At 42.1% G+C, this 16,311-nt stretch overlaps 4 protein-coding genes across 5 annotated transcripts; 3 read left to right on the plus strand and 1 right to left on the minus strand.

The window, feature by feature from the left end:
• The first annotated feature begins 1,851 nt into the window (after positions 1 to 1,851).
• LOC135624222 (ammonium transporter 3 member 3-like) lies at positions 1,852 to 4,883 on the plus strand. Its single transcript, XM_065127639.1, has 3 exons — positions 1,852 to 2,634; positions 2,711 to 2,996; positions 3,446 to 4,883. Exons 1-3 carry the CDS (start codon positions 1,990 to 1,992, stop codon positions 3,970 to 3,972), a joined length of 1,458 nt encoding a protein of 485 aa, XP_064983711.1. The 5' UTR covers positions 1,852 to 1,989; the 3' UTR covers positions 3,973 to 4,883.
• On the plus strand, positions 4,320 to 4,796 carry LOC135625741 (uncharacterized). The gene is made up of 2 exons (XM_065130832.1): positions 4,320 to 4,549; positions 4,628 to 4,796. The coding sequence occupies exons 1-2, from the start codon at positions 4,320 to 4,322 to the stop codon at positions 4,794 to 4,796; spliced, it is 399 nt and encodes a 132-aa protein (XP_064986904.1).
• Positions 4,884 to 5,676: 793 nt separating the features above from the next.
• LOC135583711 (calcium-dependent protein kinase 24-like) lies at positions 5,677 to 11,243 on the minus strand. Its single transcript, XM_065129028.1, has 7 exons — positions 9,736 to 11,243; positions 8,839 to 8,982; positions 8,586 to 8,738; positions 8,355 to 8,470; positions 6,508 to 6,675; positions 6,127 to 6,351; positions 5,677 to 6,045 (listed from the first exon to the last, which is right to left on the minus strand). The coding sequence occupies exons 1-7, from the start codon at positions 10,286 to 10,288 to the stop codon at positions 5,917 to 5,919; spliced, it is 1,488 nt and encodes a 495-aa protein (XP_064985100.1). The 5' UTR covers positions 10,289 to 11,243; the 3' UTR covers positions 5,677 to 5,916.
• A 2,021-nt stretch (positions 11,244 to 13,264) lies between these two features.
• On the plus strand, positions 13,265 to 15,690 carry LOC103968384 (zinc finger protein STOP1 homolog). Of its 2 annotated transcripts, none has more exons than XM_009381569.3 (2): positions 13,265 to 13,459; positions 13,911 to 15,690. In XM_009381569.3, the coding sequence occupies exon 2, from the start codon at positions 13,928 to 13,930 to the stop codon at positions 15,326 to 15,328; it is 1,401 nt and encodes a 466-aa protein (XP_009379844.2). In that variant the 5' UTR covers positions 13,265 to 13,459; positions 13,911 to 13,927; the 3' UTR covers positions 15,329 to 15,690. The 2 variants fall into 2 exon arrangements, with proteins under 2 accessions (XP_009379844.2, XP_009379845.2); XM_009381570.3 differs by lacking the exon at positions 13,265 to 13,459 and adding an exon at positions 13,467 to 13,639.
• The last annotated feature ends 621 nt before the right edge of the window (positions 15,691 to 16,311 follow it).

Below are 16,311 nucleotides of genomic sequence, written 5' to 3' on the forward strand. Positions count from 1 at the left end.
AGGAAGGTGAGAAATATATATGATAAGGCATGTTTTGTCCGATGGACATATCCTAGTTAATGCCACACGTCACGTCTGTTTTGCCCCGCGGACATGTCACAGCTGATATCACATGTCACGTCAAAACTCGTACCCCAAGACACTATTCGATATGCCTGGTCCCGACAATCCCAGGACGACAACGTCCCGCACACCAAGCCAAAATCCGTACTAATGTCGTGCTATGTCTGCCATGCTAATCCACGTACGACCGACCCTCTCACGCCAGTATAAAGACCTCTATCTCAGCCTCCAAAGGGGGGAGGGAAAAAAAGAGAAAAATAATACCACCCACAACTGACTTGCTCGTCGGAGGGGTCAAAGTCAGGAATCACCCGACGAAGACCTTTTTTGTAGGGAAGCGGTCGCCCACAAACCACGAGCACCTCACCCGGAAGCAGTCGCCCACAAACGAGGGCGAGCTATCACCTATCCCAGGAACGGAGAGATGCAGCTCGACGCAGACAGCGCTTGGATCAAGAAACGCTGACCAACACCCCATCACGAAGGCCCGACCTACCTTAGTGTCCAGCTTAGCCGACAGAAAGCTCCCGATATCGATCCGTGGACCTAGCCGTGCTTACTCACCAGCCACGGTATCTTTGTTCACTAACAATATACATGGTAGCAGTTCAATTATGTTTTTGTCTTTAAGAGGGCATATTTGTTGGTATAGGCTACTGATCCATGGTCATGTGGAGTTACATTGTATGTGATGTAGGTGGGAGCATACCCCTTTGAAGATCCAGATGATACCAAGAATTATCCAGTTCCTGTGTTGATAAGCAGGAAATAAGTGGGTACCTTTTGGCATTATAGAGCCCCACTTTGATTACAGAGAATAAGATCTGTTCAACACAAGGTTCTGCAATTGTTCATATTTTCCAGGTATGCAAGCATATTCTCTCTCGGATCTTTGTTTCCAATCCTTTGGGTAATTCTTGAAATTTTCAATTTAAATTTGATTTTTAGCATAGTGTTGTTACCCTGAAAATTAGTCAGTGCTGGGAAAAGATCAAGAGCATCACAACTCTCCAACTCATCAAATCTGAAAATTTTGTTCTTTATTTAATTAAGAAGAGATTTAAGAGCATAAAATTTTGCTCTTTCCAAATCTAACATTCTGATACTTCCAATCCATATGAGCAACTGATCCATCAGTCTCTTCTTCAACCAGGTCAGTTTTTATCAATTGGATAAAGTAGAAATATCGAACTTGACACAAACTTAGAAATGATCTCCTAACATTTCGAATTTTAGAGTTATCCTTGATCATTTAATGCCACATGAAAATACTGATCTTTATTGGCAGGGGAAATCTCCATGTTCTGCAGCCAAGGGACCAAAAAGTTCTTGACTAATACTTGTCATCTTTATATATTTTTTTTAGCTCTTTTTATTTTTGTCCCCATCGATACAATGCTTGACAGCTTTCTTTCATTATCTTCCTTGTTATGATAATAACATGCATCACATAGAATATTAGCCCTTTGTCAACAAGGAGAAATTTCCATGGTGCTTGGTAAGACCTTACAAGCTAAAAATATTAATGGATCAATCGACACATCCTTATCCCCTCAACAAATAACTAAAAGAAAACTCTGACTAATTCATTCTTCTGGCTGTCTCTATCCCGGAAACAATTTTACAAGACAAATCAGGCTTCGATAACATAGTTTAAGCGTTAGCTTTCCTTGTCATTAGTGTACTTTTGACAAGTAACAACTGCGTAAGTACATAGTGACGGATGTTGATATTTAGAGTGGCATGCAGCAATTGTATTGGTTACAGCAAATGCATTGGTTTCTGACTCTGTACTAATTTAGCGACTTAATCTGTCCTTTTTTCTCTCATCTCTTCGCTGGTATAGCAGCACGCAATTGTATCTGTTAGCCACGAACCCGACTAAGTAGTTCCTTTGGCCGGGGAAGAAGAGCAAGCTTTGTGGCCATGGCGGTGCCGACGGCGTACCAGGGCAACACGTCGGCGGCGGTGCCGGAGTGGCTGAACAAAGGGGACAACGCGTGGCAGATGGTGTCGGCCACGCTGGTCGGCCTGCAGAGCGTTCCGGGACTGGTGATCCTCTACGGCAGCATCGTGAAGAAGAAGTGGGCGGTCAACTCGGCCTTCATGGCGCTGTACGCCTTCGCCGCCGTCTGGATCTGCTGGGTCACCTGGGCCTACAACATGTCCTTCGGCGACAAGCTCGTCCCCTTCTGGGGGAAGGCCAAGCCGGCCTTCGGCCAGACGTTCCTCATCAAGCGGGCGGCCCTGCCGGCCACGACCCACCTCTACCATAACGGCACCGTGGAGACTGCCATGTCCACCCCCTACTTACCCATGGCCTCCGTGGTCTACTTCCAGTGCTCCTTCGCCGCCATCACCGTCGTCCTCCTCGCCGGCTCCCTCCTCGGCCGGATGAACATCAAAGCCTGGATGGCCTTCGTCCCACTGTGGCTCACCTTCTCCTACACCGTCGGCGCCTTCTCCCTCTGGGGCGGTGGCTTCCTCTTCCAGTGGGGCGTCATCGACTACTCCGGCGGCTACGTCATCCACCTCTCCTCCGGCATCGCCGGCCTCACCGCCGCCTACTGGGTCCTCCATCCATCTCACACTAACCTCTGCGTCTCCACACACGCCGATCACTTACACTTGGCGCATGTATGTGTAGGTCGGGCCGAGGACAGCGAGCGACAGAGAGAGGTTCCCACCGAACAACGTGCTGCTAGTGCTAGCCGGGGCGGGGCTGCTGTGGATGGGGTGGGCGGGGTTCAATGGCGGGGCGCCCTACGCCGCCAACATCGATGCGTCCATGGCGGTGCTCAACACGCACGTATGCGCCGCGACGAGCCTCCTCATGTGGACGACGCTCGATGTGGTCTTCTTCAAGAAGCCGTCAGTCATCGGCGCCGTGCAAGGGATGATGACCGGCCTCGTATGCATCACACCCGGTGCAGGTAACACGCCTAGCCTTAGAATTCGTAGACGACGACCCAGAATCTTGATTCCGCCTTCTTCCTTACTGAAATCTATCTGCTGTTGACGTCTGCCAACATTTGACCATCGACCATTTCTGCAGCGAACTGAATCTATAGCAGACGACCTCATTGATTTCTTTATTACTTTTTTTGATGCTTACGTTCTTGGCCTGTTCAATTAAAGCTATAGCATGCAAGCTTCGACCATAAGGAATATTAGGTGATGCTTAATTAAATGCCTCCTATTTAGCTGTAAAATAACAGGAAATTTAGTGCTTACCGTGTTCTGTATTGGGGTTGACAAAGACGTACAAACTAGCAGAAAGGTCAACGCCTTTCTGCAGCAAGCGACATATTTTATTGTGGTCCTGTTTTGTGAGGATTTCTTTCGGAGGAATGGTGTGATCCATTACGGTGTTGCTCATCAGGACTGGTCCAAGGCTGGGCTGCCATGGTGATGGGGATCTTGTCCGGGAGCATCCCCTGGTTCACCATGATGGTGGTGCACCGCAGATGGTCCTTCCTTCAGAACATCGACGACACGCTCGGCGTCTTCCACACCCATGCCGTCGCCGGCTTCCTCGGCGGCGCAGCCACCGGCCTCTTCGCCGAGCCCGTCCTGTGCGCCCTCTTCCTCCCCGTCACCCACTCTCGCGGCGGCGTCTACGGCGGCGTCGGCGGCGTCCAGCTCCTGAAGCAGGTCGTCGGCGCCGGGTTCGTCGTCGCGTGGAACGCCGTCGTCACCACCGCCATCTGCGCGGCCATCCGCTTCGTCGTCCCGCTCCGCATGTCCGAGGACCAGCTCAAGATCGGCGACGACGAAGTACATGGCGAGGAAGCCTACGCGTTGTGGGGCGACGGGGAGGCGTTGGAGCTAACGACGCATGGACCACCGAACTCCCAATTGGAATCGCAGCGTCCTCATGTTCCTACTGGCGTGACCCAAAACGTTTGAAGTATTTAATTAGTTCTATTGATCCATTAATTGTTTTTACTTGATGTTGGACACCGACACACGAAGAAACATACAACAAAGAGCTTCTCATGCAATGAACTGCTTGTAGTGCATCTGCAACAGTGTATATTTCCCTCGGAATGAAACTGATCGATCCTCTAAAAGCCGTGTTAAGTTTCGAGTTGCAGTGAGGAAACGCTTGTGGGTTACATCTTCCAGCCTTCTTGTCTTCACAAACTCCAGGAAATTAACTGCAAGCATTCACTGACCTCCAATTACGGTGCACAAACACACGCTATAAATTCTCGAGCCGGGTGGCGAGGGAAGAAGCACATCGTTAGCTAGAAATGGAGAGGCACGTCCTCGTCTTCCTCGTCCTCTGCACATGCTTTGCTTCCTCTGTTTCCTCGTACTGCGACGACGACTACGACTCCGACTCCAGCGCTCCTGTTGTAGACACAGCAGTCGCACCTGCGCCTGCGTCCTCGGCAGGTAGCTACATCGCCGTCGTGGACTTGCCCAAGGGCGAGAAGCCACGGCACTTCACCATCAGAATCCTCGCCTCCATTCTCGGCAGGTGACGTGAGCTGCTCTCTTCTTCCCCATGACATGGACTCCCAACTTTGATTCTGGTCTCTCTTTGGTGATGCTTCAGCGAGGAGGCTGCTACGAAAGCTTTGATACGTGTCTACGACTATGCCTTCTCCGGCTTCGAAGCACGCCTCAGTCCACGACAAGCCTCTGCACTAATGAGTACGTACTCTCTCCTTGAGACCACGATCGTGCTGCACTGTTCTTATGGTCATGATAAGTCGCTGATCTGATGATGCAGAGCAACCTGGCGTCCTTAAAATCTTTCCCGATAGCCAACTGGAGATATTCTAGCCTGAATTCTGCGACGCGATGAAGCTTTATCGATCTGATTTCCCTTAGTTTGTGATAAATGTTTTGTATAAACTCGAGTGGCATCTTATTTTGTATTGTTTAAGCTAATGATCTGTGTGAGGACCAAATAAATTCGGATGAGTTTTTCAACGTAATCTCTTCGATGTTTCAATAATCCCAAATTCGGATGTTGTAATCTTATATTAATAAAAACCAAAAAATATCAGAAGTTTTTAGATCAAATCGATGTCAGATCGCATGTATATTAACTAAGCAATTTGGACTCATTGACTCAACAGTTTCAACAGTTCCGAACCAAAGAAATTTGCATCCAACACTTGTTTTCATTGGCTTCATGTTGTAATGCTGCAGAGGTCTCAAACAGATCCAAGTGTGTATTGCTGGATTACAAGACATCTGTTGTAATGCCGCAGAGGGCTCGAACAGATCCGAGCATGTATTGCTGGATTACAAGACATCTGGTTTATGTTCTCTCGGTTGGTGATCGTCGGAGGCGTTGAAATTGCACGATCGGTAAGTGGGGAAGAAGGAAGGCAAACATATAATAGTCTTGAAAGTTCTTTGCAGAAAATACTTGATTACCATTGAGAGATCAATCAATATAGTTTTTTATACAATCAATAATGTAAAGTATGCAGTTCAAGGAGTAAATAGCCATTCAAGAATAATCTGATTTCCATACATTTCAGGTTAAGCAACTCTAGATAAATCCATGTTTATAGTTTAACCATCGTTACCTTGATGAGTGATGAATTCAGGATTTTCCTATCGATAGTTCAGATCTTTACATGATCGGTGTCTTGTAATCGGGCTGCTTTCAGCAAATTTATTCTGAAAGTATGAACTCTTATGCAAGACAAAGAGCATATAGAGGTTCATATAGAGAACAGTACTGCAAAACTAATTATCAAAGTCGGGACATTACCGGCACAATAACCTTAAACATGTCCGGATTGCATGAACAATATCATTCATGTGATAATGGAATCATCTTCCAAAATGGAACTCCCAGCTTTTACATTTTCGGTAGGCACCGTGCTAGCGTTCAGTGATCTTGAGGGCATCACCCAGGTTGATTCTCAGACTGTTTCTCATGGTCCTCCTTCCAATTTCTCCATTGCCCTTTCTCATCATAGCCGCAAATTCGTTGTAATCTATTTGTCCATCCTGCAAGCACACAGTAGAAAACAATTTGATAGGAAGAAGCAAAAACCAGTGGCCGGAGAAAATAACAGATATGGTACGCACGTTGTCTTGATCGATCTCTTTAATCATATCATCAAGATGAACATCGTCGAGACCAAATTCTTTGCAAGCTTGTGAGAGTTCATCGACAGTGATGTAGCCACTTCCATCTTTATCGAAAAAAGAGAATGCCGACACTAAGTTCTCTTCCCTCTCCAGCTTGTTCATGTGCAATGTCGCCGCGAGGAATTCACCGTAATCTATGGTGCCACTGTTGTCTATGTCTGCCTGCCACCAGTTCAAGCAACACAATGTGAAGTTTCACCAACAGAGATGTATTTGCGAGAAAAACCAACAAGAAACAGGGAGAAGAAGAGTTGCTGAAAGCAATTAGTAATGCAAGAGAAAGCAAAAGCCACAAGTTTCCGTGTTTGTTTTGTGTACCGCATTCATAAGTGCTTGGATTTCAGATTCCATCAGTTCAGAACCCACTCTTCTCATACCATCTTTGAGTTCGTCAAATGTTATTGTCCCACTATTGTCTGTATCAATCATTTTGAACAGTTCCTTCAAGCCACCAATCTCTTCTTCCGATAGGCTTTCAGCAATGACCTTTCGAACAAGGAAATGCACAATATTAACTTGAAAACTCATGATTCAAAATAGACATTCTGCATGAGAGCACAATCGAAAGCTTTTTTACTAACATTGCTAGAATCTGCTAGTTTTGAGATATGAACTCAAGACATTTTTGATAAATCAGACTTTTGTGATGTTCTTCAGTCCGATAATTGATCCAAACCAGCAAATTTTGTCAAAGCAAATCTACATTTATACATGCAAATGGCAATTCACCCACCACCAACAAAGAAAATATTCACCTGTACTATATGCACAAGAAAATTGAACCAGAGACAGCAATTAAGTTATTAAATGTTATATAGTTAAATTAGATCATAAAATACATTAAACTAGTCAAATTTTCAAGTTTTATATAGTTGTATAATCATCTAGGAAGTTAGCATGCTGAACAAGAAAACATAGAATCGATCAAATCTACTTATGAAACACATGTAAATGGAATTCAACAAAAGAGTTTGATACAATCATATCAGGTATCTTAGTGATGCATATTCTGTTAATGATCAAACATGTTCAAGCAACGAAGGTTATTCCTCAGATCATAATCACGCTCCCAAACTAATGAGGTAGAGTACAGTGTCAATCCCATCAATTTGTACTTGGTAAATCTTGTTGCAAGATGCACCCTTGGAAACCCCAAACCATCTCCCAGAAACCCCCTTCACATCAAAAGCTCTCCAGCACCAAAAAAAGAAAAGAGACAAAAGAATGGAAAGGAAGAGAGAAAAGCCTAAATGTTCAACCACTAGGAAACCAGAATGTGATAGAATAAAGAAATAAAAAAAATGGTTTCTAGCAGTTTATGGCATGGTTCAAACATGTACGTGTTGAAGCAAATGACCAGGGTAACCAACGGTCATTCAGTTCAATTTTCTGATGCTTTTGACAAAACAAAAGTGTTTTGGCTTTGGATGCATCCACAATAATAATTCATCAATATGATGCAAACCTTTTTTCTCCATATTTACATGAGACCGCATAGGAAGGACCAGACAAAATGGAGATTTACGCTTATGCTTCTGCAGAAAATTATCTTTCCTCCATAGTGGTCAAATGCAATATCAGTGCAGCGACTTTTGAAAAGCTATCACTTATACTACCTGAATATGGAACATCAGGGTTCCCAATTTCTTAGAGTTATGGAACATTGCCATTGCCAGAAGGGACAATCTACTCTGAAGAAAACACCTCTGAACCATCAACTTTTTTTATTTATACTTTTTCCTGAACCATCAATTCAATTAATGGATTGCGTACAGTATAAAATCATCATTCCTAAAACAGCAGCCATGTTGGCTTTTCTGAGGCATTTTTTGGTAAAAATTTCCTAGTCTCCAAGCAATAAATATTTTATTTTAACCTCAATTAGTGCTTCTTGGAACGGAAAGGATGCCTCATATAGTTAGTACATATGCAGTCAAACAGATAGCTTTTAGTAAGTTCAGAAGCAGCTTCTGTTGGTATAAGGAATTTGATTATTTAGCATTTTGACATGAAAATCTAGAAAACCTTTATCAATCTATGTAATTAAATGCATTCATGCTATGTCAACTAGCATAATGGAGTTAATAACCAGATGTACTTAGAAATTCAATGACATATTCATATAAAAAGTCATTGACAAGTTGTTTTGGGGAAAAAGGATTTGCCTTCAAGGCCATCTTCTTGAGTTTGTTCATTGCTGAGAACTGCTTCAGGCGAGATAAGACAGCAGAATCCAGTGGTTTATCTGGTGCAACTCTGTCATCAACAATCCATGGGTGGCCTGGCACAGACAATTCATGTTATAGAGAGTTGAAAATTGTCCAACCTTCTGGGAAATTCCTTTTGCCAATCAAAATAAATTCTTAAAAATCACATTCGCTAATCAGAATACTCACAAAGTACTTGATGAGCAGTAAATCTTTTCTTTGGATTCCTGTTGAGCATATTCCGTATCAAGTCTTTAGCACTATCAGAAATGCAAGGCCATGGTTCTGATTCAAAGTCTAAATGGCCTTGTAGAATCTCTCTGAAGATCCCTGCTTCAGTCTCTGAAAGCCAACGAGGAACAAAAGACCAACTAAGTACCCCATGTAGTATAAAATACAGCAGACTCGATGATCCTAAGGTCGAGATTCAGAAACATTATACCTGCCCAAAAAGGTGGCACCCCACTCAACAAAATATATAAAATGACACCTGCGCTCCACACGTCTGCTTCTGGACCATAGTATTTCCGCAATACCTCAGGTGCAACATAATATGGGCTCCCGACAACATCAGAAAATGTGTCACCTGCAAACGTTCTTAAAAAATGAGCTATAGAATAAGTGAAACATGATGTTCACCTATCACAGGAAGAGCTTTCAATCAATTTCATTGGATAACAGGACATATATGCACCTGAAGTCAGTCATGCAATTACTTTAACATGATGAAGAATATCCAGAAGGGCTTCCAGAAAGTCAGATCAATTTTGGAGTAGCAGTGTCGATCTTCAACAATGAGCAATATCTTGCAACGATAACATTAAACCTTTGTTTTAAATCAAAAACTGTACTAAACATCGTTTGCGGATTCAAGTGATGGGACTAGTAAATATCATTGCTTTCAGATATAAGAATCTTTTCGGAGTTCAGCAGGCAAATTCCAGCAATGATGATAAATAGCTCATGAATCTGTGATGGCATAAAGAAACGTGCAGTCCCAACTTAAAATGAACGAATGATAATCTAAACATCCAACAGCTAATCTTCCCAAAGCTTCTGTTACAATACTCTGTCAGAGATCTTCCAATTATCGGCGAGTGCGAAGGGCATACGATTCTAATACTCGTATCCAGAAAAAAAAAGGTAAATGCAATATACTCAATGCGATTCCAACAAAGAGCCAATACTATGACCAAATAGTATCACATTAATGTTACGAATATACCAGAACAACATGTACATTAAAATGCCATAAAAATAAGATACCTATGAGTAATCAAAGATAAAGTTATTTCAGTGAGGAGATTCTAAGTAGGAAGAGAATAACAAGCTGACCAACCTGGTTTGTAGAACACGGACAGCCCGAAATCCGTCGCTCTGAGAGCAGCATCCTCATCCTGGCTTGCAAACAAGAAATTTTCCGGCTTCAGATCTCGATGCATCACCCCTAGCGAGTGGCACCCCTCTACCACTCCCACAATAGTCTTGATCAGCTGCGCCGCCTTCCTTTCGCTGTAGTGCCCCTTCTGGATGATCCTATCGAAGAGCTCCCCGCCGGCACAGAGCTCCATCACCAGGTGCACGAACAGAGGGTCCTCGTAGGTATCCTTTATCCTGACGACATTGGGGTGCTCCGAGAGATGGTGCATGATCTGGATCTCACGCCAGACGTCCTCGTAGTCCTCGCGGCAGAGGAGCTTGCGCTTGGGGATGGACTTGCAGGCGTACTCCTTGCCACTGGCCTTATCGACGCAGAGATACGTCGTGCCGAACTGCCCCTGCCCGAGCTTCTTCCCCACACGGTAATGGTCGCGAACATTGGGCGTCTTGTAAGGGAGGACCGAGGAGGGCTTCGAGGAGTGGTGGGGAGGGAGGGATGAGGATTGATCCATGGATAGTGAACGAAATATGCGATCTTGCGCTTTCGCAAGAAAAACTGGATTTTCAGGTGCTTATCCTGACAAAGATTGCTTCTTTCTGGTTTCTGAAATGGATTTCTTGGACGATGAGCTAGCTTTCAGGGATGAGGGCCGAGGCTTCGTGCCGGTCGCAAGAAAAACTGGATTTTTAGGTGCTTCGCCTGACAAAGATTGCTTCTTTCTGGTTTCTGTAATGGGTTTCTTGGACGATGAGCTAGCTTTCAGGGATGAGGGCGGCGGCTTCTCGCCGGTCGCAAGAAAAACTGGATTTTTAGGTGCTTCGCCTGACAAAGATTGCTTCTTTCTGGTTTCTGGATTGGATTTCTTGGACGAGGAGCCAGCTTTCAGGGATGAGGGTAGAGGCTTCTTGCCGGAGGAGGGAGAAGTTGCGATTTAGAGTTCCACATTTCGTAGTTCACGAGATTTTTTGCAGTGTTGTGGTGAAGAATAAGGGAGAAGCAGAGAGAGCGATGGACCTGCAGGTGAAAGACCGAGGGTTGAGAACACAAAAAGGAGACCAGGTCACCTCTGCTCCTATAGATAGGAAAACGTAAACAATACAAGAATGTTTCTCTTTTATGTTTCTCTTTTTGCACCTCTCTCTCTCTCTCTCTCTCTCTCTCTCTCTCTCTGTTTGCAGAGTAGCCCACGGGAAAACTGAGAAAAAGTTTGATGGGAAGAACTGAAGTCAATTTGTGCTCACAGGGCTGATCTTCTTGCAATACTTTTCAAATACCCACTGGATTTCTGTAACAAAAATCTTCTGGGGGAAGGAGGTCAATGTTTTCTGACAGACTTGACATAGATCATTCCATGTGGCCATCGGATGAGAGATCTCTGAAAGATTCAGTCAAACTGAAAGGAAGAACAATTAAACCTTGATTTCAGGCGACAATAAATCAATCAGCAAAATCATCCGTATCAGTTGTCTGCTCTTCTCAAGACCATCTGTTAGAGGCTTTGACATGAGTTGTGCACTAAATTTAGCCCTTAAAAGATCATTGACTGTACTATTAATTGACATCATCATCCATTAATCAGTGCATTCATTTTAGGTGAAATGTATCAGAAATACTATTATTTTATTGAACAACAAAATAAGAAGTATTTTTCTTTGCCTCCTTTATTCTTAAAACTAAGTACTAGTCTGAAAATCCTATTTAATTATTGGAATAAAAAGATATATTATGCATTCTTACAGATTGTAAAATTTTCATTCTGTCCTCATCATAAACAATTACTTCCAAAGCAATTGATAGCACAAACTTTGATTAGGAAAGATCAATTACTTTCATGATGCAAATTGTTTTGATTTGTTTTCTTAGATTTCTTAGTATATTTTTACTTGAACAAATTCCAAACAGCCTCTGTGACAGATGAAGGATGGAGTAAACATATTCTCTCTCTCTCTGCCATGAAACAACATCAAAGGAGCATTGCAAGCTCAGAATAATTCATCATGTAGAAAACATCTGCATCACAACAAGACAGTAACAAGGAAAAGCCAAAAGTATAAAAATTGAACAAAGGAACAGCTTGGAGTGAAGAAGACAGCAGAAGCAGTCAAAACCTGAAGCATGTACAGTCCCATCCACAGTTGAGAAGGACAAGCTAGAGGATGAGTTAGTGAGTTGAGACACATGAAAAGAAGTGAAACTATTCTCAGAACAAGTAGGGACAAAGTGCATGAGAAGGAAAGGACACAGGTGATACAAATGATCTACAGCTCATGGACACATCAGCTGGTGAAGAGTCCAAAGTGGTGCTGAATTTGTTCAAGTTGGAGATTGATTGAACCCATTGGAACATTGTGATTTGTTTTCAAGGTTGGAAAAAGTCATCCAAGTCCAAACATCATATATTATATATTATATACGCGTGCATATAATATATATATATATATATATGTGTGTGTGTGTGTGATATTTTTTAGAAGATACTCATGTTTTTGGATATTTTTTAATCAGCACCCTCAATTTTATTTTTATTCTCAAATAGTAGTTCTAATTTAAAAAATTAAATTTTTTTCATCTGTTATAATATTTTTGATTTCTTATAATGTTTTTGGTATGTTATAATGTTTTGATCGTCATAACAAAAACACTATAAAACCGACTTGAAAATACTATAAATGATCTAACTAGATTTGTAACTTCAATTAAACTAACTACAGGCCTAAAAATATATTATTGTAATGGTATATAAGTAATGGAAACATAAGAAACACGATATGATGTCACTTATAGTGTTTTTCAATAACATATATAGTATTTTTAGTACATCAATATAACACTATAATATATGATTAAAAATATTATAAACAAGTAAAATAAAAGTACTGTAAAAATTAAAAAATAGTAAAAATTAGTGAAAAATTTTGACAACAAAACTTTTGAGAGATGTTTTAGGTATTTTATAAATTAAAAGTATTATTTGTGAATAAGCAAAAGATGATGTCCCTTTTGGAAAATACCCAAAATATACATATTTTATTAAAAAAATTTGACATTATATATATATAATATTAAAAATTTTATTTTCGTAAAAAGTCCACTGTTAGAAGCTAATAGGACTCATGTCAAGAATACCATAATGGGCCTTTATGGCCCAGTTTAGGGAGTGGAAGTGACATTGGGCCACGGCCTGTGTGGCCCAACATTTAGTCCAATAATAGATTCTCCAGTTGAAACGGACCGTTCCCATTCAAAGACGCGTGGCTCTCTTCGAATCTCGACGGTCCGATCGTCAGTGGATCCGTCCGGGAACGTAAGTTGGCTCATGATCCACGTTAGTACGTTAGATTAACTAGTGCCCCCGTGTGAGACAAAGATAAGCCATATGTCTTCCAGCAACGAAGCGTGAGACCCAAAATAACATCTGGAGCTCTTGAGTTACACCTTAAGCTTCAAATACAAAACTCACTGTGTCAGTATTGAAAGTAAACAAAAGACAACGTAGAGGTCAACCCACAACGTGGGATCGTCTTCGTGGAAGGAGGGGGGGCGGGGGAAGCGGGAGTCGGATCTTAGAGAGACCCAAGGCGTTGAATCGCCGCTTGCATGGGCTCTCGATCGGTACCTTCAGCGGTGGCAGCGTCGAGTCTCTGCTCGATTTGGCTGTTCCAACTCGTCGGATCCCAAATCTGTAAGCCTCCGTTTTCCCCTTTGATGTGGAGAGTCGTATAAGCTGGATCTTTCGTGTGATCCTTGTGGAAAGGCTGCAGCTTTTGAGCAAAATCTACAGCCATTTTATGCTCTGGTGCTGTGAAGTGTATGGTGTTCGCTCATATGATTTGAAGCTTAATCATTTAGATCATTTGAATAGGTTAGTTTTGATTGAGAGAAGAGCTTCTTGATCTATATAGGTGTTCTTCGCCTTTCCTTTCTGAGTAAAGGAACTATCTTTTCTATGTTTCAGTTCAACTAAAGGGCTTCTTTAGAACTATACATTCGAATTCCTCTCTGTCTTTGCCATGCCCCAAGTAGTCCCCCGTAAATTGATTTATGGATATTTCTTGTATGTAATTGAAACTAACATTTTTGGAGAATCTATTATGTTTTGGTATAAGCTTAAGTGATGGTTTTTTTCATGGCAGAACCTTAAAAGTGGCGGATGCACCCTAAGCAGATGCCAACTTTTGAAGCTTGCTCTTCCATGAGTAGCCAATCTAGAAATCTTAATCAGAACCAACGAGCCACCGAGTTTGATGCTAGAGAAACCGAACAATCCCTGCCCAAGTTCTCCTCACACTTGGATAATTCGTTTCATCAGTCAAACCAGGCCCAGCGAGTAGCAATGAACTGGGATCCAAGGGCTGTGCTTAACAGCCTCGATATCCTTGGGCAGAAGATCCATCAAATTCAGGACATAGTCCGATCCACTCTTAGCGACGAAAGGCAGCTGTCGATCCAACCAAATGAATTTGCTGCACAGCAGCAGCTCATAAACACAGATCTAACTTGCACCATAATTGAGTTAATCTCTACAGCTGGTACCCTTCTTCCGTTGATCAAGAATGCTTTGGCATCTGGCATCAACTCTTCTGGACAAATTGGTGGTATCGCCAATTCTGCCTCTGATTTGGATCTAGTTGATATTCTACGACAGAATGATAATAATCTTCTTTCAGAGGGAACCAAAGATTCTGAATATGAAGAGCTGATCAAAGGTTTGAGTGACTGGGATGATGAGGGCATGAAGCCAATTTCCACAGAAGACAATGATGTGAAGGACAACGAAGATGGTGTAAGTGGAGAAAACCTCCCTCTTGGATCATACGAAGTCTTGCAACTTGAGAAGGAGGAAATATTAGCGCCACATACACACTTCTGTGCAATATGTGGAAAGGGATTCAAAAGGGATGCCAACTTAAGGATGCATATGAGAGGCCACGGGGATGAGTACAAGAGCCCGTCTGCTCTTGCCAAGCCAAGCAAGGAAGGAAGCTCCGAGCCCGTACCTATAAAGAGGTATTCGTGCCCTTTTATTGGTTGCAAGAGGAACAAAGAACACAAGAACTTCCAGCCTCTCAAGACAATTTTATGTGTGAAGAACCATTACAAGAGGAGCCATTGTGACAAAAGTTACACCTGCCGTAGATGCAATAGCAAGAAATTTTCGGTTATGGCAGACCTGAAAACTCATGAGAAGCACTGTGGTAGTAACAAGTGGCTTTGTTCTTGTGGTACTACATTCTCTAGGAAGGACAAGCTGTTTGGGCACATTGCTTTGTTTCAAGGTCATACACCTGCACTCTCCATGGATGAAGTTAAAACCCAGGGAATGTCAGTTCAAGGGCAGAGTGATGAAGTCATGGCTAAAGAGGAAGACATAGATTATCTCATATCTGGAAATGTTATCGAGGATACTAATTTTTCAGGGTTAAATGGTACTGACAATGATCTTGGCTATTTCTCCTCTATGAACTTTGACTCATTCACCTTTGGTGGAATTGACGGGCTTCAGCAACCATCATTTGATACTTCTGAAAGTTTGTTCTCCTTCCATAAATGATGCTGGTTCTTGAAGCTTGTCCAGAATAATGGAGAGAGCTCGAAGTTGAATCATCTGGGATGATGATCATAGCTAGAAATCACAGAGATGATACATATGTTCAGTTCTCTGATGGTTTCCTTGATCATTTATCCTAAACTTTGATCTCCTGTTTCTCGGAGAAGCAGTTATGCCTAAGCTGTTTTATTGCTCATTTGGAGTTTGTGATGTATATCTCATGTCTGCAGTAATTCATTTATCAGCATGTTACATTGTATTAAAACTCACACTGTCATTTGATTCAGATCTTCCATGTTGATACTGAACTTCCATTTTGACTGTTCCTTGAAAATTTATTGCAGTTTGTTGCTATTCAAGTGATACTTGAAAATGAGCATATCTCTTGGTCTGTTCATATTGTGTTAGAGGTAAGAATGGAATATTTCGCGTAGAACATTATTGAATTAGATATCTTTGATTCTTGGGTGTTGAACTCTATATATATGTCGCAAAAAATAGGAAGACCAGGAAGAATGTTGAAATCGGTTGAATTATTCGAAATATCATATTTTCTCCTTGTATAATAACTTTTTTTTAATTTCTTTTTTCTTTTTCTTCTTATTTAATGGTTTGATCTTGTGTTCTTTTATTTTCAAATATTTTGCAATGAATTCTGGTGTGCAGTAGTCCTTGCAATTTTCTCAAAAGAGAAGCCAAGAATAGTGTGATGGTCAACTGATGGAAGTATAATGCTAGCAAAGCTTGGCTGCTAATGAGTTAATTAAATCATAAGTGTCCCGCTTCATGCATCAATCGCCACCAACTCCCTTTTAACTTAAGCTGCATGATTGGTTATCCCAGTCACTGCTGCATTTTAATTTGCAGCTCCTCCACTATTGTCTACAAAACAGGTGGCAGGCATGATTGTTGACAGGAGAATACTCTTATCCTGCTTAGGTGAGCAGAGGCAACATCTCAGACTTTTAGTTGCTTGTGTCAACAAT

This window comes from Musa acuminata, chromosome BXJ2-10 (genome assembly GCF_036884655.1).
Source record: "Musa acuminata AAA Group cultivar baxijiao chromosome BXJ2-10, Cavendish_Baxijiao_AAA, whole genome shotgun sequence".
Lineage (NCBI taxonomy): Eukaryota > Viridiplantae > Streptophyta > Magnoliopsida > Zingiberales > Musaceae > Musa > Musa acuminata.